The sequence below is a fragment of the Urocampus carinirostris genome, chromosome 2 (genome assembly GCF_059441175.1).
Source record: "Urocampus carinirostris isolate Australia breed hairy pipefish chromosome 2, RoL_Ucar_1.0, whole genome shotgun sequence".
NCBI lineage: Eukaryota > Metazoa > Chordata > Actinopteri > Syngnathiformes > Syngnathidae > Urocampus > Urocampus carinirostris.
In genome coordinates, this window is record NC_142350.1 from 62,559,450 (window position 1) to 62,580,788 (window position 21,339).

The 21,339-nt window shown below is 39.3% G+C and overlaps 1 protein-coding gene across 2 annotated transcripts; it reads left to right on the top strand.

Annotated features, from left to right (window-relative positions):
- Positions 1-1,438: 1,438 nt before the first annotated feature.
- On the top strand, positions 1,439-19,217 carry tap1 (transporter 1, ATP-binding cassette, sub-family B (MDR/TAP)). 2 transcript variants are annotated; one of them, XM_088327472.1, is made up of 13 exons: positions 1,439-1,486; positions 4,540-4,877; positions 8,995-9,226; positions 9,352-9,466; positions 9,534-9,664; positions 11,391-11,596; positions 11,733-11,930; positions 13,619-13,747; positions 13,814-14,008; positions 15,675-15,848; positions 16,829-16,988; positions 18,375-18,511; positions 18,592-19,217. In XM_088327472.1, the coding sequence occupies exons 2-13, from the start codon at positions 4,542-4,544 to the stop codon at positions 18,784-18,786; spliced, it is 2,208 nt and encodes a 735-aa protein (XP_088183598.1). In that variant the 5' UTR covers positions 1,439-1,486; positions 4,540-4,541; the 3' UTR covers positions 18,787-19,217. The 2 variants fall into 2 exon arrangements, with proteins under 2 accessions (XP_088183598.1, XP_088183596.1); XM_088327470.1 differs by having other exon boundaries at positions 1,449-1,641.
- Positions 19,218-21,339: the final 2,122 nt, after the last annotated feature.

Below are 21,339 nucleotides of genomic sequence, written 5' to 3' on the forward strand. Positions count from 1 at the left end.
AGAACGGGAGAAGATGGAAAAGAGAATAGGAAAGCAAGAGAGAGAGAAAGAGATAAAAGAGAGAGAAAGGGAAAAAAGAAGAGAGCAAAGTAAGGTAAAAAGACAGAGAGAAAGAGACAAAGATGAATAAAGAAAGAGAAAAGGAGAGATAGAGAGTCAGAGGAAAAGGGGAGGAAGAGAGAGAGAGAGAGAGAGAGAGAGAGAGAGAGAGAGAGAGAGAGAGAGAGAGAGAGAGAGAGAGAGAGAGAGAGAGAGAGAGAGAGAGATACAAGTACAGTGTTAGTGAGAGGCACCTGGCTTGGGCAATATCAAGAGGACATACAGTATTTCAACCTGCAGCCCGTTTTCCTCTTGTGCTTCCCTCAGCGTTGTACCGCGGGCCAGATTCAATCTTTTGGCGGGCATGAATTGACATGAAGCGATGATCGAAAATGAGGGGGAGAAATAGTCAATGAAATGAAAACTAGGAAAAAAATATATATATTATTTTCATAAAATCTGCATATTATTCTACACATATTTATTTAGTATAGGTATTTCTCTTGTATGATGATGTGATCTATGTTAAAAATACTTTGTTATAAAGATCTGATTTTGTGAAAAAAGGTTTTGATTGTCAAAGGGACGGTGTCACAAACAAATCCAAACTGTTGTGTATGGGTCACAATCGGAACAGATGGTAGACCCAATCGCGTAACGTTTCACACAAAAGTTTATTGAGATATCGAGGAAGTCAGGTGCGAGGAAACGATCCGGTGATTGCTGGACAGGAGGAGCGAGCAGCTCACCGGGTCGGAGCGTGATCGGAATGCGGAAATGATTTGCCGGGACGCAAGAGCGTGGTCAGGGGCAAAAACGGGTCGATAGCCGGAGCGCGAGATCAGAATGTGGTCAGTGGTCAAAAACGGGTCAATAGCTGGAGACAAACGGGAAATTGGGAATAGACGAGTGGGAAACGGATGAAGACAGGAACAGACGGAAGCCAGAGTCAAAGTGCTTGCCCCGCGCATGCCGAGGTTCGCTGACGGACTGACAAGGAGTGACCAGAGTACTGGGTATCAATGGGAGGGGAATCAATCAGACAACCAGCAGCAGCTGGCGCCAAACGAGCGGGCACAGATGAGTGCAATGAGTCAAAGAAGTTGGTCTTGAATTCATCATAACCTTGTGTTTTATAATCAGAAGGAAAATTTAAAATGACCATCAATCAATCAATCAATAAAAAATAAATTTCAAACTGGTAGTAACCTGTTATTATTATGTAACGTTAAAGCTTAAACAAGGTTGCCTTGTATCTTTTTAGAAGGTCTTTAGCAAGCACATCTACATTTTTTCGTACTATAATACATTTTTTTATTTTATTGCGTAATTTGATACCTTATCTATAACTTTTAAAAACTTTGCAGTTTGTCCAAATAAGCATGCCGTAGAAAGCGGCTACTTCCGCGTCTACGTCAAGTAACACGATTTGCGTCTCAGGCAACAAGTACTTTCTCTTTCAATTATTCAATTTAAAGTACAATCTTTCAATAATTATTAATAATGTATGTATTTCTAACGTAATATATTTAGTTTTTTATTAAATTTATATGGTCGAAGTTGCTCACGGAAAACCGCAGCGTCGTTGACGTTTGACTTACAGTAAGTACGCGTGGAATGCGGTCGAGTATGACTAATAACACAAGTATTCATATTTTCACTAATAGCAACGACAATAACATACACAATTCAACCATGTAACTTTTTATTATTTGGGTCAAAATCTCTGGTGCTGGCGTTGAATGTGAAAGTGAAACTAAAAAGATCGACAATGGAATTTGATCCCGATAGATAACAAAGGTTCTACTCAACGGCACCTTTTAATTTCCACACATTTTGTATTTCTCCATAAACTTCGTTCAAGATTCGGGATACTGTTCTTTAACTTTGACAGTTGTTCATTTTTTTTCCCCTCAAAAACCTTTGAGTGCAATGAAACTACTAAAAGCACATGTATGTGTAGCGAACGGCTCATATTGTGTGCAGTAATATGTAGGTATTATAGTAAAATTAACTAAAAATAGCTTTATAACCATAAAAATAAAAAAATAACAATAAAGGTATGTTTGTTTTTTTGTATTTTCCACTAATGCTAATAGTACAAGTTTTTCAAAGATTATAAATATATTGTCGTTGATAATGTGTGTATCGTAATATATTTGATGATAACAAAACTTCTAATTAATGCATAAATAAAATACAAAAACACCTGATGATAATTTCATAATTGTAAAGTTGACTGTTTTTGGATGTGTATTTCTCAGACTTCCATGCTATGAAATTACCGTATTTTCCGCACTATAAGGCGCACCTAAAAGCCTTTATTTTTTTCAAAAACTGACCATGTGCCTTATATATGGATCAATATTAAGTCGCAAGGTCTCGCAACAAAGGCAAGCAGCCGCCGACTAGATTTTTCCTCGTAGGCGATGTGGTCCGCGGTGTATGCTGGGATACATATGCTGGCGTTTCATTTCCCAGCCAATGTGTCAATCATCATTTGAATCGATCACTATTGGCTAAAGTTATTTGTAGGTAAAGGGGGCGGATCCCTTTTATCATTTACAGGCTCGCATAGGCAAAAGGGGCAAAACAAAGCCTGCAATTGGCCGAAAAAGATGAATGTGAATAGCATGTTTGGTTGTCTACGGCATAGAGGAAACATGTTTTACCATTCTGTATTTGTAAATATTTTACTCTCCTGGATTTACTACACTCACGGATATAAGAGGACCATGGTTGCACATTATTATTGAACGCAACGACTTTGGTGAGCTACTCCGGCTATATATTTTCCCAGTATCTTGTTTCAGAGTGATCTCGATGTTTGTGTGATGGGTCTTTTTTTAAATCAAACTCAATTCCAAGTGTTTATTGTCATATGCACAGTAAAGTTGCGAGCGAAAAAGAAAATAGAAACTAAGGAATGTTTGGCATTTCTTGAATCTCAAGACTTTAACCTTCCGAATGATATTTGGAACGATGCATTTGAGTGACATCGTACGGACACCGCATCCGCACGTGTCTACGACACGTATTTGCTTCTTTGCAAGCTTTTGGAATGTTAAGGGGGTAATACGTTTGACTGAACTATCTGACTATTTTGTTGACGTTCCCATTGTAGCGCCTTATAATCCGGTGCGCCTTATGTATGGAAGATATAGAACCAAAAACTATTTTTTGGGGGTGCGCCCTATAACCCGGTGCGCCCTATAGTGCGGAAAATACGGTAACCTGTTTTTATATTTAGGAAAATAAAAACCATTACCACACACATACACATGGTCACGTTTCAAAGATCGGTCTAATTCCATTTTCTTTGTACATACGTTTCTCAATTTTATTTCATGTGTAACTTCATTTCCTGTTTATGTGTCAAGTCAATAAACCAAGCCTCCTGACCGGATGTAGTCGGTACGGTCGGGGATTCTGGGAAGATGGGTGCTCGGCCGTGCCCGCTCCATTGGCGAGGGAGGTTAAAACCTAAATGAGTGTTTTTATCTGAGTAATTCTGCCAACAGAGAGTTTATATCTTGTAAATCTCTCACAATAATCCAAATATTTTGATTTTACCCAAAGTGTCAACTAATTTAATGTCTAATCAATATATGCAAACATTATATTCTTGAAATGTTTAAAACTTGTATCTGAATGATTAAAATATAAGCATTTTCTTTTCAACCTGATTTCCCTCTTGTGCTTAAAAAGTGTTTTTTTGCATTTGTTAGTTGATATAGACATAATTTTCTCAATATTCTCAAATACCTTTACTCACTTATAGAAGAGTGAACCCTCATTTATTGCTGTGACTACATTACAAAAAAACGTGATAGGAAAAATCTATGAAGTAGTAAACTTTATTTTACAATTAGTATAGAATTGATTATATCATACATTGAAATCAAATAATACACCGTTCCTACAGGTTCAAGCATTTGTTTAACAAATAAAAGTATAGCATGAACCTTTTTTTCTTCCAAAAACTATTTTAATGACAAATAATAATGAGAGGAGAGTTTTTTTTCAGCCAATCAAAATGCAGAAAGCAATGAAGAGAAAGCAAATCAGACAACTAGTGATATCATGCGTTTTAGTGAAGGTTCATTGTACTATACGTTTTTTTTTGGTATTCTGTTTTCAATATTAATACCAGTCATCATGTTACATAAATACAATTGTATATATACATTTTAATTTCCATGACGATGACAAATATTTAACTGATTACACCAATATATAAATCCACCCATCCATTATCTGCACCCCTTATCCTCACTGGGGTTGCGGGGGTTCTGGAGCCCATCCCAGCTAACTTCCGGCAGTGGTCAGGGGACACCCACGCCAGCCAGTCGATAATTTAAAAACCAAAATATTTTATTTCATTCAAAGTTTAATCTAATTAATTGTCAAAACAATACATACCAAAGGCCTTCAACATCATGCACATAAACAACAAAATGATAATACATTTAATTTTGGAGGATTCACTTCTTTGTGCAGACATGTTGGAAGTGAGCTCCTTGCTGTTCCCATTGCTCTTTGCAATATCGGACTCGTGCATCCTAAGTGTCCTGCGCTCCCTGCAGCTTTCGCCACAATTCGTCCTCTTCTTCCCATGCTCGCCTCTCATCGCCTTATGGGGAGGTGAGTTAACCAGGGCTTTCCTCCTCTTTCTCCTGCTCTTGCTCCCTGCCGGTGTTCCTTCGTGGGCAAGAAGCTTCGGCGGCCTGCAGACGATACTGGTCCTGTGCTTTCACCTCCCGACATACGTGACTCTTCTCCACATTCTCGGATGGCCTGCAGAGGACAAGGTGTGGGCGTGGCACTGCTGGGAACGGGTGAGATATCTACACACAGCAGGATCAAAGCTTAAGTTTTTGGTACTTTTATCCAAGTACTCTTAACCAGTATAAACAATTTGTGGTTAGTGATAATAAACAAGTACATCATCAATGAAATTAGCTATTACCGTAAATTCCGGACTATAGAGCGCACCTGATTATAAGCCGCTCCCACCTCATTTTAGGAGGATAACCACATCGTCCTACGCTCCTTTATTCAAAAAACACGCTAGCAACACACTCGCATATATTCCACCGGTCTAAATCTTACCTTTTGTACTCGAGCACCGCTGGTGGCTGTTAGAAAAAGTACATAAATTGGCCGCATCACTGAATAAGCCGCAGGGTTGAACATTTTGGAAAAAAGTAGCGGCTTATAGTCCGGAATTTACGGTAATTAGGTTCGGGAGGAAACATGTTTGCCTGGAGAAGGATGGGCGGCAACAGGCTGTACTTGCCCAAAACACACCACAAGAAATGGTGCCCCTTTGACCCTAGTGCTTAAGGAAACCAACCACCCAACCATCAAACCAACTAACAAACTATTACAGTAATTAAGAAATTTGGAGGGGGGGGGGTTCCTTTCCTGCACTCTAAATCACATGGCAACTTGGCCTAAATTGGGTAAACATTAGATCAATCTACTGCTTGCATTATTTTAATCTAAATTTCTGGCTTTTTTTTTTGTGTGTATATAACATAAAATGTGTTTTTGATTCCATATCCAATCTAATTTGTTATTAAATAAAATAGCACAAGAAAAAAACATTTTGACAACATTTCGACCCAGTTAGTTTTGTAAAATACAATTCTAGTTTTTGAATCTGAGAGGTACTTTTTTGTTAGGCATTAGCGTGAGGAGCTGCTTTTTTGGTATTCATTTCTAAAATATATAATGTTATTATAATTTTGTTACTCTGTTATTTTCAATTTATTGTTTGTTTATGTGTTTTTTTGTTTCGATCCCTTATACAAACAAACAAAAAGCTGTATAATATAACACTGGGGTCCCCAACCTTTTTCATGCTAAAAGCTATTTTTTGTTAGTTATTTGCACAAAGGGCACCCAATTTGATATACATTTCTAAAAAAGCAATTAATCTCGATGGTTTACAAAATAGCTAAAAATGAGCTAGATGGCTAGCTATAAAAAAAATACACCAAAAAAAACCCCCGTCCAAATATGTCACGGTTGATCATGGCGCCCAAGTGGCCTCGTCCGTTTGGCGCCAGCTGCGGCTCATTGACTGATTGACTTCCCTCCTGTTTAAGCTCAGTGCTCTCACTCACCCTTTGTCAGTCTGTCAACGAACCTCTGCACCCGCAAGATGTGTGTTGACTCTGTCTGGTTTCCTGCTTATGTATCCTGTCTGGTATCGTTCCCGTCTATCTCGTCCTGCTTGTTATCGGTCTCCAGTGTCTGGTATCGATCCCGTCTGTCTTGCCCTGTCTGTTACCTTGCTAAAATTTTCAGGATCGGGTATCGTCCCCGTCTATCTCGTCCTGTGTGATATCGTACTCCTGCTCGTGTAACTGGTATCTATCTCGTCGGTCTCTGGCTTCCTGTTGCTCCACGCCAGACTTCTGCCTTTCTTCTTCCGCCCAGTGATCGCCGAATATATCGCATTTGTGTTAACATGCATGACTGCCCCATTTCCCGTAAAATAAAGCTTGTGTGAGAAACGTTACGCATCTGGGTCCTCCTCCTGTTCTGGATCTTGACAAAATAGGCAGATAGAAAGCTAAAAAAACAAAGCTAGATAGCGAGATAGAAAGGAGGCCAAAATTTAGCTTCATAACTAGCAAAACGGTAAAATGTAAGCGAAATAGCATAAAATAATATGTAAAAGGCTAGCTAGATAGTTATCTAAATAGCTAAAAGATAGTGAGTAAGCTAGCTACAAAGCTAAAAAGGTGCCAGATAGCTAGCTAAAGAAAACTGCACACTTTTTTACAATCGCCTTATAAAATATATAAATTGGAATTTAGTTTGTTGTATTTCCTATAAAATAAATTGACAAATACATACATGTGTTTCTACTCTTAATTAATTGCTCAAAAATAATTATCAATACTTGAATGTTTTTTTTTGTCTAGGAAGCCCATAAACTGAAAATAATTTATTTCAATTTCTGAATTATTATCTTATGTTAATACTATTGTGTTAAACCTAGTTGGTTGGATCCCTTTATCACTATGGTTGTAGGGCACCATTTCCTGTGGTGTGTTTTGGGAAAGTATAGCCTGGTGGTGCCCATTCCTCTCCAGGCCAAATAAGGTTTCCACCCGGTCTCGAACCGGGGTTCTTTCGCGTGTTAGGCGAATGTGCTTACCTACCAGGTTGTAGTTATTAGAAGTAAAGTAAAAATAGACGCAGTCGACAACTAAAATAGCTGCTTTGTTTAATGGCACTGATTGATAAACATATCTAAGGTAAAGGCTAATTTAAAAAATTTCTTGATTACTCATGGCACTCACCTGTGCCCGTTCGTTTGGTGCCAGATGCTGCTGGTTACCTGATTGGTTCCCCCTCCTATTTAAGCTCAGCGCTCTCACTCACCCTTGGTCAGTCCGTCAGCGAACCTCTGTTTTCACAAGGCAATCATTTTTGACTCTGACTCCCATCGGTCCCGTTTTTCACCCGTTTTCCACCCGTCCATTCCCGATTTCCCGATTTGTGTCCTGCTACGACCCGTTTTTTGACCGCAACCACGTTTTGATCTCACGTCCCGGCTAACGACCTGTTTTTGACCCCGACCACATTCTGATCTCCCGTCCTGGCTAACGACCTGTTTTCCGTCTACTACGCTACAATCTCCTGCTCTGGAAGATCCACTTCCGCATTCGGAACACGTTACGACTCTGTGAGCGGCTTGCTTCCCGCATCCAGCGAGCACCGGATCGCGGGCTCTGCCTTTCCACTATATCTCAATCAACTTGTGATTATTGTTACGCATCTGGGTCCTTCTTCCGTTCTGGCCGTGACAAAAAACAAATTTGGAAGACTTCATTGTGCGTCTTTAGACACTGAAAATTGCCATGATTGCCATTTAGAAATGAATCCCCCTAGAAAATATTAATCACATATTACTGGTGAGATCTTATTATAACTTGGTGACCCTTGTTTAAAAAGAACAAAACAAAATAAAACTAAATTTTAATATCAAGATAAAATGACCCAAAATTTGAACTTCTTTTACAAACTGCAATATTTTGGGCTTAAACCAAAACTGTCTTTTTTTTAAAAATAGTAATGTTGTTTTTATTAAACAACACAATTTTTGGACAAACTAACCAAATGTGAGGGCTATTGTTACCATTGCTATTATTTTTTAAATCAGCTGTTTTAAGAATGAGTTTTTGTGTAAGATCTCCCTAAATTGATGTTATTATTTAATAACCAGTTATTAATGATATTAATGATTCTCGTAATTTTAATCAAATGCCCCTTTTTACTTTCATTTTGAAATATCACGCAGTCCCATTTGAGAACCACTGTCATGATACAGAACCGGATCAGGACCCAAACGCGTTTCGTTCTCACACAAGCTTTTTATTTTACGGCAAATGGGGAATCTTGCACGCTAGGCAGCGGTCTGGCGTGGAAAGACAGGAAGCCAGAGACCGACGAGATCGATTCCAATTGCCCGAGTTGATATCGGACAGATGGGGTCGATACCGGACAGGACGGGACAGACAGGATAGATAATGAATCAGGATATCGAAAATAAACAGGAGAAACTAAATGGGAATGAAAACTGGAGAAAATAATAAACTGGACAAAAATAGACGGAAACTAAACTGAAAACCGATATTATACAGGACAAAATAAACGGGAACAATACCGGACTGGAAATACCAACAGGGACAGGACCGAGTCGAAACCCACGTCTTGCGTGGCAGAAGTTTGTTGACGGGCTGACAAAGGAAGCGTGAGGGCGCTGAGCTCAATATAGACAGATGGAGGCCCAAATATGGCAACCGTAACAACCACAACTTTATCGTATTGTTAATGGTTCTGTGTAGAATCAATTCTTTGTATTTAGCGCCTTTTCCACAAGTTTCTTTGAAATTTGGGATCTGAATGTGCTCACATCTTGACAATATTGTCCAGGTGTTTCAAGGTTACCTGGTGACGATGGTTTCGTGGCTATACTGGACTCAGTATCTCCAGTCTTTGCTGCTGTCTTTGTCTGGCACGTTATCATCTGTGTGGAGCCCAAGTAGCAGCAAAACAGAGCCCAAAAAGGACAGCGCCTCACCTTTGAAGAGACTAATTGGATTTATGCGGCCTCACTTTGGTTCAATAGCAGCCATATTGCTTTTAGTGACGCTCTCTTCCTTTTGTAAGTGCTTTCATTCAATTTCACTCTTATTTACGTTTTCTCAACACAAGCTTCTCCCTCTTAAAATGCTGTCCAGTTTATTATACTGTACTGTTTTCTAAAAAGAAATGTGTTTCGGTTCTTAGGCGAGATGACAGTGCCTCTGTACATGGGTCACGTGACCGAGTGGATTCAGAACCAGGGGTCGCCAGATGCTTTCACTGAAGCCATCACAGTCATTGGAGTCGTGACAGTTGTCAGGTAAGAGTTTTGATTTGTTTCTGTGCAGCGTGAGTACATTTAATGATATGTACCTTTTTTGATTTAGTGCAGTGTTGGAGTTCCTAGCGGACCTGCTATTCAACATGACCATGAGTCACTTTTACAGGGCAGTACAGGGAGAAGTGTTCCAGGCTGTACTCAAGCAGGAGATCGCCTTCTTTGACAAAACTGGCACAGGTTATTACAAACCATTGAACTCAATAATATTTTTGTCCCAATATTCAATATATTATATAATGTAATCCCTTTTTACTTCGCACCTCGTTCTTCACGGCTTCAGTGCATGACAAGTTAAAAAATATTAGTTTAAAAATAAGAAATAGTAAACAAACATTCAAGCATTGTTGCCTGTGTTCTGGATGCACAGAGCAGATTTTCTTTTTGTCGGTTCGGGCAGCTGAAGTGTGTGAGTGTGGTGCTGACATGATCCATTATCCCCGATCGCATATTACTGCGAGCGGGGACCTGCAGAGCGCACTTTTGTCGGGCATGGTAGCTTTTTTTTTTGTCTCTCCCACCTAAAATGAACTGCACTTGTGTGGCCATTTGCACATATCTATCACTCTACCGGGGTTTATTTATTGCTGAAAAAAATGTTACCAGCAAATTTTGGGGCTAATTTGGAGGTTATCGCTTCCATCGTTCAGTTATGCTATTGAAAAAAAATAAACAGCTGCTCTAAAACACATTTATTTTTGCTCGCTTTAGCCAAACAACATTATGAGCAGACCATAATATTTTCTCTCAAAATTAGGACATAAACATGACATTGATGTGTTATGGTCAAGCCCATTCGGTACAATAAGAATAATGTATTATGATTTTCCTCCAGTTTGTCTTTCTTAAATAACTATTAGAGGTGCAAAAAAAAAAACAATTATTTGACGTTTAAGTGCCTTACTTATTATTTACTTGTCAAGTTTGTGAATCGGAAAAATGTAAATATTTTAGATTAAAATTTTTGTATACTAAAACTGAAAATTAGTTCAATTTGCTACAGGGAAAACTGTAATTGATCATAATTTACTTCCTGGTTTGGTCAATGTGATGAGAAAATGGCCAATACGTTCGTCAAGTTCCAAAACAGATCACCCATCCATCCATCCATTATATGCACTGCTTATCCTCAGTAGGGGTCGCGGAGGTGCTGGAACCCATCCCAGCTATCTGCGGGCAGTGGGCAGGGGACACCCTGAACTGGTTGCCAGCCAGTCGCAGGGCACACAGAGACAGACAAGTCTCTCGCTCATTCACACCCAGGGACAATTTGGACTGGCCAATTAACCTAACATGCATGTTTTTGGAATGTGGGAGGAAACCAAAGTGCCCGGAGGAAACCCACGCAAGCACGGGGAGAACTTGCAAACTCTACACAGGAGGTTCGATCTCATGCAAAACAGATCAAACATAAAATACTTGTGAAAATAACCTCTGCATGTGTGGGCTGACCAATATCAAAATTTTACCCCCAGAAATAAAATGTAATAAATTGTTAGCTGTTATGTTGGTTTCTGATGTCAGCAATATTTTTTGGGCGAAAAGGATAAGCGGACTTCTATTGTTAAAGACAGTTTAAAAAAATATTTAATGAAAATGAGAAGATTTTGAGAATATCTAATCGAAAAGCTTTCCTGATGGTTACACAATGTTAAAAATGGTTGTCAATGAATTATATAATAAATTCAGCTTCAATTCACTAATAACATTACCAGTTTTGGCATTGTATGAGTGTTTGAAAATTGCCAACCTAACCAGAATGTTATGAATATATTATCACTTAATCAGTTCATACATATTTATCACATTGCGACCTTTGAATATCCTTATCATAGCTTTATTCAAATCACCAGACAGTCCTGGGAAAATCCAACTTGTAAGTGAAGGTGATCTTGTGCCGTTGCAGGTGAGTTGGTGTCGCGGATCACCACTGACATCAACAAAATGAGCAAGGCACTCAACGATTGGCTGGACGTATTCGTGTGGTACACGGCTAGAGCGCTTTTTTTGTTCCTCTTCATGCTCAAGCAGTCCTGGAAAATGTCAATGCTGACGACCATTGGACTGCCCATCGTCTGGGTCGTACCAAAGCTCACCTCGCACTACTATGAGGTAACTAATGATGATGACAACCCCACCTAAAAAGTGTAATATCCAAAAACACTTTCTTTAAAGTCTCAAAGACACGCAATTTTATTCATTAAAGCTAACCTACCCGATTTTTGCTTGTCTTTCAACATATTTATAGAAAATATCAGCAAAGGTTCAAAAGTGTTTGGCCAAAGCCGACCAGGTGGCGTCAGAAACTTTCTCCTGCATAGAGACGGTGAAGAGTTTCGCGAATGAGGACGGTGAGACGGAACGCTACAAAAGCTGCATGGAGGAATTGTACGCCATTAACAAGTTGGAGTCGATGGCGTATGCCTCCATTACTTCAGCAAATAGCGTGAGAATCGTGCACTTCACTCAAGATTTAGTCAAGACATGTCACACATACTATTACAAACTAAAGACTATTATGACAACATCCCCTCTAAAATCTACATGAGGGCAAGGAAAACCTCAAAAACCTCAACATGAGGAAAATGAAGAAACGAAGGGACCACATGAGGTAATCCCCCTTCCAGGAAGACCAAGGTGCAACTATTGTTGCAATTAAATGATAATACACAGATATCGTCAACAGGAACAATAGGTCGTTCATAAGCTATGGAATGAGTTTTAAGCCTAGATTTAAAAAGTTCCACTGAGGTTGCCGATTGAATCTCAGAGGGCAGAGCATTCCAAAGCACCGGGCCCGAATGGAGAATGCTCTCGAACCTGTGGATCTCTTCTTGGCTCCTGGGAAGGGCTCTGGACCGGAACATAAGGGGAAATTAAATCTACATCAATGTTTCAAAACTACATAACAAACCGTCAAAAATGTAATCAGTGGCTGCATAAAAAGGAGCGGAACAAAGAAAAGTTTGTTTTAATATTATTACACTCCATACCTAATTTACACAATATTGCAATACAGTTATCCCTCTCTGTGTTGCAGTTTACTTATCAAGATTATTTTTAAAATTGACAGTACAGAAGTTATTTGTAAAAAGAAAAAAAAACTTTCATCTAGTACAGTGCTTTTATTTGTTAAACAAATACTTGAGCCTGTAAATTGCATTTGTGTTTGAGTCACAAATAATTGAATAAACAATTTTACTTGCGTGTTTTGACTGTCCTTAGACATTTTTGGAATGCAACCCCTGTGAAAAACGATGAATAACTGTATACAACATCTTAAATATTGTAAACTATCATAAGAATGAATGAAGCCACCTAACATGTCTTAGTCCAATCTCTAAATTTACATGAAGTCCCTTTTATAAAGATTAAAAACAGTTCTAAGATCTGTGACTTTATCATTTGTTATTTTCCAGGGGAAAACTCACTACTGTATTACTTGTCCATTGATTGTAATCATCTTAAAGGATATTAAAGAAAAATACACAGATTTTGCCAAGCTTAGGTGGCTTCAAATTTCATTCAAACTTTAATTTCTTAAGGTTGATTTTCAAAAGTCAAGTCAAGTCATATTTATTTGTATAGCCCTTAATCACAATGTGTCTAAAAGGGCTGCAAAGACCACAGATTATTGTGACACTATCCCCTGATCTAAAACAAGAGCAAGGAAAAACTCAAAAACCTCAACATGAGGAAAATGAAGAAACCTTGAGAAGGGACCGCACATGAGGTAGCCCCCCTTCCAGGATGACCAGGCTGCAACGGATGTTGCAATAACAAATAATACACAGATATTGTCAACAGGAAATATAGGTCACTCATTAGCTATAAAATAGAAGTGTTTAACAAAAGACAAATTCACTAAGATCATCGTTTTGGAAAAAACAATCTTAAGATAATAAAATATTATTCACAGATCAGAATTACACCTAATTAGAAATAAATTAGTTGTATCCATGTGTAAAAAACAATATGTAGCTGTATTATTATATATTAGTAGTGGCGTTACTGACTCTTAGAGTCCCTGACAACTTTTACATTTCTTTAGTAACGAGAGATGCTGCAAATGGCCTCCGGGCTGCAATTTGTACTCCCCTGCTTATATTTTTTAAATTTATATTGTCTTCTCAGATGACAATTTTAGTCATGAAAGTTTGCGTCCTGTACTACGGAGGGATTCTGGTGACCCAAGGGAAAGTCAGCAGCGGAGAGCTTGTCTCCTTCATCCTCTACGAACTTCAATTTGCTTCTGTTGTGGATGTGAGCCACCTTTTCATATCACGTATAAATTATGAATTGCTTATAATGTTTATACTCTTTCATCAGGCTTTGATGAATTCATACCCCGAGGTGAAGAAGGCCGTGGGAGGATCGGAAAAGATCTTTGAGTATTTGGATCGGAAACCTAAAATACCTCCGGATGGAACCTTGGCGCCCAAATACCTGAAGGGACATGTTCGGTTTGAAAACATTACGTTTGCCTATTCCACCAACAGTGATTGCGATTGTGTGGTCCTCAAGGTGTGGATCAACATTTCTTATTTTCTGCACAATAAGGCAGACCGGATCATAAAGCGCACCCCCCCAAGATATTTGTTGTATATTTTTCACACACAAGGCACACCAGACTACAGTATATGGCGCATGAAATCGAGACCACAGCAAGAACTTCTGTGTGCATGGATACTTATTAATGCAATGCATTAACATGTACCACTTACTTAAGTTGCTAAAAATTGTGAAAAATGGGAATAAAACCCGAGTTGTGGCAGTGAGAGCACCAGCATATTACCAATAAGCCACCAGTGGTTCAGATGACATACAAAGCTTATCCCATTATCGCACCATTTTGTCATGGTGCCAGAACACTGATTTGCATAGTGCATTCTGATATGTTAAAGTTACTTCACTTCCTTACTTGTGCGTCAATGACGTTGCAGTTTTATATATATTTATGTATATACGTCAAAGAGCTTGTGTAATATTTTGTTGAAAGACTTTCGGTGTTCTCCATTCTCTAACATTCGTTGCTGAAGAAGTGGGGACACTTTAACCTTTTAGAGTGCACTAGGCAAAACAGGTCTACTTCCACTGTGAGTAAAAAGTCGTGAGTATAAAATCGGATAATTAGATAAGGTCTAAGGCAGGGGTGTCAAACTCATTTTAACTCGGGGGCCACACAATGGAACAAACATTCTGTCGGGGGCCGGACTAGTAGATTAAAGAGAAAGAAGAAGAGAGATAAAGAAATAAGAGAAAGAGGGAGGGAAAATGAGAAAGGGTGGGAAAGAGAGAGAGGGAGAGAGCGTGAGAAACAAAATATTAAAAAATGGTGAGAGAGGGGGAAAAGAAAGGGAGCAGAAGAAAAAAATCCAAAGATAAATAGAAAGACAGAAGGAGTGAAAAGAAAAAAGAAAGTGCAAAGGGTATGAAATGAGAAAAGAGAGAAAATGAAAAAAGGAAGTTGGAGCAAAAGAAGTTAAAAAGACACAGAGAGAGGAGACAAAGAGGAACAAAGGAAGAGAAAAAGAGTTACACAGAGAGTGAAAGAGAGAGTGGGAGAAAAGGGGTGGAAAAAGAGAGAGAGAGAGAGAGAGAGAAATACAAGTACAGTGTCTTTGTGAGAGGCACCTGGCTTTGGCGACGTCAAGTTGACATATTTCAGCCTGCAGCTTGTTTTTCTCTTGCGCATCTCTGAGTGTTGTCTCGCGGGCCGGATTCACTCCATTAGCGGGCCTGATCTGGCCCGCGGGCCGCCTCTTTGACACCTGTGGTCTAAGGCCTTGTCATATGCTATTGTGCCACTAGTGGCTTAATGTTAAAGTGCCGGCACTCTCACCGCCACAACCTGTTGCTTACAATGTTTTGCAAAACAAAGTCGGCGATGTTTATCGATTCCATCAGTCATGGGACAATCATTGCTCAAATATGGTAATACTGTAAGCCTTGTATGGTAATGAATATCTAAATGTATACATTTCCACCATGGTAATGCAAACCTATCATTAATGCATCCATTTCCAATCTTGTCCGGCCTATTCTGTGTTATATAACACGCACCTGGTTGTGAGGCGCACTTTCAAATTTCGGGCCAAATTGAGGATTTGGGGTGTGCTTTATAGTCTATAAATTACGGTACTTAAAATTAAGTCTGCAGAGAATGTAATGTGGCCTTTCTCCATATTAGGGTGTGTCCCTGGAAATAAAACCCGGGCAGATCACTGCACTGGTGGGTCTCAACAGAGCTGGGAAGACCACCTGTGTCAGGCTACTGGAACGGTTTTATCAGCCCCAAAGCGGACAAATTCTGCTGGACGGAGAGCCGCTGGACAGTTATAAGGATGCATATCTTCAACAGAAGGTGAGTGTCACAATTTGAGGTGTAACGTACATGTTTTTTTTTTATGTGGCCCACTATGTATAATAATGAAATTAATGTAAAGTCAAATTAATTTTAAATTCAAATATAACAGTGAAAAAAGCAGATCATTTTTCAAATTTTTAGTAGTTCTCCAGATGTATTACATAAAAACAGTGTCTGAAACTCGTGAGAAAAAGTTACCGGACACCAGGGCAGACAACTCTGAAAAGTTGCCTGCCCAGCCATAAAGTTGCCTGCCCCATTTTCACATCTTAAAACACAATAAGATGACTCATCGCAAAACAAACCATTGTTGCAAAGTATTAAGGATTGATAATCAGAATATGTAACCTAACAACACTTTAAAATTAAGTTTATTATAAATCTAGTTATAACATTCATTGCATGTTTTCCATCTGCCATCAGTATGTACCTGTATTTCTCATCTTCATTCATGCAATGTTTGCATTGCGTCGTCTGCTACAAGCCACGTGAACTCCTCTTTCCACAATGCTTTTAATGTACGTTTACGTTCTGAAGCGTCATCAATTTTGCTAGCTTCTTTTGAATCTTTCTTCTGAAGCTAAGGTTTTGGCTTGATTCCTAACCACTTCTCCATTTTTCTTGTGTTCTCTTCGCGCCTACTTTGGAAAATGATATGCAAATGCACGACCTTATAATGCTCGGGAAAGTCTGGAAGCACGAAGTTATTCGATGCAGGCTTCTGATGTATGCAAATTGCCAAACAAACCGAAATTCCAAAATTTCCAAACCGAATGAAGATTTCGAAATCACAATAAAGCAAACGTTTGATTTGAACAAAAATATTTTGTTTCCAATAGAGTACAATAAGTATTTTACTTTGTGGACTTTAGTAGTGTAGTAGATGGTTATTTTTTTTTTTTGCATGTCCCAAAAAGTTTGGTACTCTTTTGAAACAACAATACTTGAAATTTGTGCCTTCTCGCCACTTCTTTCAGATCTCGGTGGTAAGCCAGGATTGTTCCCTGTTTGCCCGCTCGGTGCGGGAGAACATTAAGTACGGCTGCCCGGACGCGAGCGACGAGGACATGTACCAAGCTGCCCGGCTAGCTAGCGCCCACGATTTTATCATCGGGCTATCCAAGGGCTACGATACAGGTAGCGACTCTAAACTGCCAAACTTTTAGTGACGTACAGTCAGGTAAGGCAAGTTAGGCACAGCCTCACCTGTCATTGAAATATAATATGGATAATCTATTAAACTGTTATATTTATTAAGTGTTAAAGTTCTTTCCCATTTAACTTCACAAAATTCTCATTCTTCATATTGTTACATGAATATGATCACAACAGTTAGTATGTAATGTATTACTGTACTCTTTGTCGGCAGATACAGAGTGAGGCACGCAATTCTCTTGCCTCATGGCAGGGGGTGATAGTGAGACCAATTATTTTGATTTGGCGCATGCCTCAGCCCTGAACAATAGAATTAGTAATATTATTAGCAAGCCTACCATTCAGTAAGTTTTTTTTTTCTATTTGCGTGCACATGGAGGATTGCCTATCTATTGATGCTCTTACTCAAAAAGATCAGTGCATAGAATTGAATTATATATATTGTCATTGATGAAAACGTACTGAACATTGTTTCCAACGAGATTACACATAGTACTCCATGATAAACACTGAAACAAGACTTAAAAGAAAAAATAGACAATTTTTAATGGTAGTGCTTGGAGAGCGGCCTGAGTTGCAATAAGTAGTACGTGCAATGAAAAATAGAGCATCATAACTATAGTGCAATGAAAACTGCAGGAAAATTTAGCAGCAACACAAATTTCCAACTAGTAAGACTTTATTGATATGTTAAGGAAAGACCGTAAAAGTTGTATTTTTTTTCTATGCTAGAGTTTATATATTGTAAATTTCAAGTGATAAATAACAGGTAGGTTCATTTATTTGTCAATCTGATTCTCACCAGACACGGACCTCATCGTATTTCACTGTAAATTGTGAAACATTTCTTTAAAGTTGTAGTTGAAATGATGGTGGTGGACTTCAGTGACAGACTGTTGCTGTCCTGCTCCACGGACAGACTGAGGAGATAATTTCTCCCTCGTGCCATTAAGGCTCTTTAACTCCACCCGGGGGAGTAAAAGCCCACATTAGACCCTAACCTCACGTTTGCATATTTTGCTTTATTTTTATTACAATGTCTATTCTTTGGAGCATTATTTAAATGCTTTTTATTCTACATCTCTTTATCTTTTAACATAAGGATACTGCTGGAAATGTAAATTTCCCTACGGGGATGAATAAAGTGTCTATCTAGCTATCTATCTTAATGTCAGTGAAAATAAGGCTAAGGAACTTTGCGAAAATACATTTTTCATACATTTACTTTTAACTTCTCCTTCTCAAAGTTAAAGTTATATGGAACTTTTTATATCTTGAAAATTCCCAGATTGTTGCCAATCTTGCTACCGACTATTTTCCCGAGTTGCTGCCAGTGATAGTGTTAATAGTTGCAGCTCTGTTTCAAAGATGCGGGCGAAAAAGGGGGGCAGCTATCTGGCGGTCAGAAGCAACGCATCGCTATCGCCCGGGCTTTAATTCGAAAGCCTACAATCTTGGTCCTAGACAACGCCACCAGTGACTTGGACACTGAAAACGAACACAAGGTAAGCCCCTTTATATACAGGCTATAAATGCATTTTTCCCCCTCATGCGCAAAATACATTGTGACCAATGTGCTCCACAGGTTCACCAGGCTTTGCTGAGCCACCAGCTGCAGAATTGTTCTGTGCTGCTGATCTCCACCAAAATGAGCGTCGTAGAAAAGGCAGACCACATCATCGTTTTAAATAATGGCATGGTAGAGGCTGAGGGCCGCCACTCCCAGCTGATGGAAAAAAACTCTCTTTACGCTCAACTTGTGAAAAAGGAGGTGAAATGAAGGATTTTGGGGCGGCAGTAGCTCAGGAGGTAGAGCGCTCGTCTTGGGATCAAAGGGATCCCAGTTCGAATCCCGGCTCGTCGATGTTACTTGTCGAAGTGTCCTTGGGTAATACACTGAACCCCTAATACCCCCAATAAGCAGGTTAGCGCCTTACATGGCTGCAAGGCCGCTATTGGGAAATGTGGAGCACATTGTAAAGCGCTTTGGGAGGTCATTGACTTAAAAAGCGCTATATAAATGCAGATCATTTCATTTCATTTCATTTCATTTTTCATTCCAATAAAGGTTTCTTTTGTTATAATGAAGTTGTCCTTCATCAATTTCATTGAAATCCTAGGAATTTTAATGCAAATGTAGATACGTGTAAATAATTCTTGTGGACTGTTTTTGTTTCTCATGAGATCAATAAACAAGTATATTGAAATGAACTGTCTTTATTGTCATGGATATTGTATGCAACGGGATTAGACATGTCACTCCACATTAAACATGTGATGAAGACTCTAAAGAGAAAAATATTATAAAAGACTCAGGATAAATAAGTACAAGTGATTATTATAGCGCAATGAATAGTAGTGAATTGTGACAATAGTCCAAGGAAAAGTAGAGCCATGACTATTAGTCTAAAATAAAGTATTTAGCGAGATATATGTTTACACGTCTAGTCTTGCTTTTCCAGTGACATTATAAAAAAAACACATTTTGTGGCAACCTAACCCCAATGCTGGTTTGGGTAGAACAAATAAAGAGGAATCAATCACGTTTATGCGGCACGGCAGCTGTGTGGTTAGTGCGGAGCCCCACGGTGCAGAGGTTTAAGGTTCAAGTCCAGCTACCACAGCCTCTCCGTGTGGATGTTTGCATGTTCTCCCCCTGCTTGCGTGCGTTTCCTCCAGGCACTCCGGTTTCCTCCCACATTCCAAAAGCATGCATGTGAGGTGAATTGGCCGGTTCAAATTGTCCCTAGGTGTGAATGAGCGAGTGAGTTTTCTGTGTCCCCTGCCCACTTCCCAAAGACAGTTGAGATGGGCTCCCGCGACCCTACTTTGGATAAGCGGTCCAGATAATGGATGGATGGACATATCATGCTTATTGAATATTCATAAGGAAACATGTATCTTTACTCAAATAATTTTAAATGATGTAATCGTGACATTTATTTTAAAGGTGGTTGGTGCATGTCATTGTTGGAGCAATCATTAGAAAAGGGAAGAAGCTAATCTTGACGGTCAATCACAACGGAGTGGAGCCCCATGCACGATATCACCTGGTGGGGTCTCAATGATTCTAAGAAAGTTGAGAAATCAGCCCAGAACTACACGACAGGAGTTGGTCAATGACCTGAAAAGAGCTGGGACCACTGTTTTCAAAGTTACTGTCGGACCTACAGTAACCTTGCATGGCACGAAAGCTCCCCAGCTTGAACCAGAACATGTCAAAGGTCCGTCTTACGTTTGCATATAACCATTTGGATGATACAGAGGAGTCATGGAAGAAGGTTATGTGGTCAGATGAGACCAAAATAGAACTTTTTGGTCATAATTCGACTAAACGTGTTTGGAGGAAGAATGAATGAATGAATGAATGAAAACTTTTATTTCGAACATGAAAATAAAAACAGGACAAAAACAATGAGTCAACAACAGAATAATGTCACATAACATGTTCGAAAAGGGGTAGTCAGAAGCAGATGCTTATAAGAAGAAGAATGAAGGGTACAATCCGAAGAACACCATCCCTACTGTGGAGCATGGGGTTGCTTTGGGGGTGTTTTTCTGCACATGAGACAGGACGAGTGCACTGCATTAAAGAGAGGATGACTGGGGCAGTGTATTGTGAGATTTGGGGGAACAACCTCCTTCCATCAGAGCATTAAAGATGGGTCGTGGCTAGGTCTTCCAACACGCCAACGACCCGAAGCACACAGCCAGGAAAACCAAGAAGTGTCTATGTAAGAAGCATATCAAGGTTCTAGCATGGCCCAGCCAGTCTCTAGACCTGAACCCAATGGAAAACCTTTGGAGAGAGCTCAAACGTGTTCTTCAGCAACAGCTCAGAAACTTGACTGATCAAGAGAAGATCTGTGTGGAGGAGTGGGCCAAGATCCCGCCTGCAGTGTGTGCAAACCTGGTGAAAGACTACAGGAAACGTTAGACCTCTGTAATGGCAAACAAAGGCTACTGTACCAAATATTAACATTCATTTTCTCAGGAGTTGAAATACTTTTTTGCAGCTGTATCACACAAATAAATCGTTAAAAAATCATGCATCTCTTTCACAGTGGACATGCACGTACGATGAAAATTTCAGACCCCTCCATGAATTCTAAGTGGGAGAAATAGCAAATAATAGCATATTATATATATGAAGATACCGCACGCATCTATAATTCCATACAACTGTTCTGCAGCAATGTTTCGTGTAATGCACAAACTAAATTACAAAACGATACTAAAATATTTACTGATATTTTGAGTTTTAGTTGCCTTGTGGTTGGGGCGATGTTTTGGCAACCTGCAGCTCTAGAGCCAAATGTGTTTCTTTCGCGCT

Excerpts from the sequence above, each read along its gene's own strand:
- tap1 (XM_088327472.1), top strand. The coding sequence starts at position 4,542 with ATGTTGGAAGTGAGCTCCTTGCTGTTCCCATTGCTCTTTGCAATATCG. Across the intron at positions 9,227-9,351 it reads AGTGACGCTCTCTTCCTTTT|GCGAGATGACAGTGCCTCTG; the intron begins GTAAGTGCTTTC and ends TTCGGTTCTTAG. Across the intron at positions 16,989-18,374 it reads ATCCAAGGGCTACGATACAG|ATGCGGGCGAAAAAGGGGGG; the intron begins GTAGCGACTCTA and ends TCTGTTTCAAAG.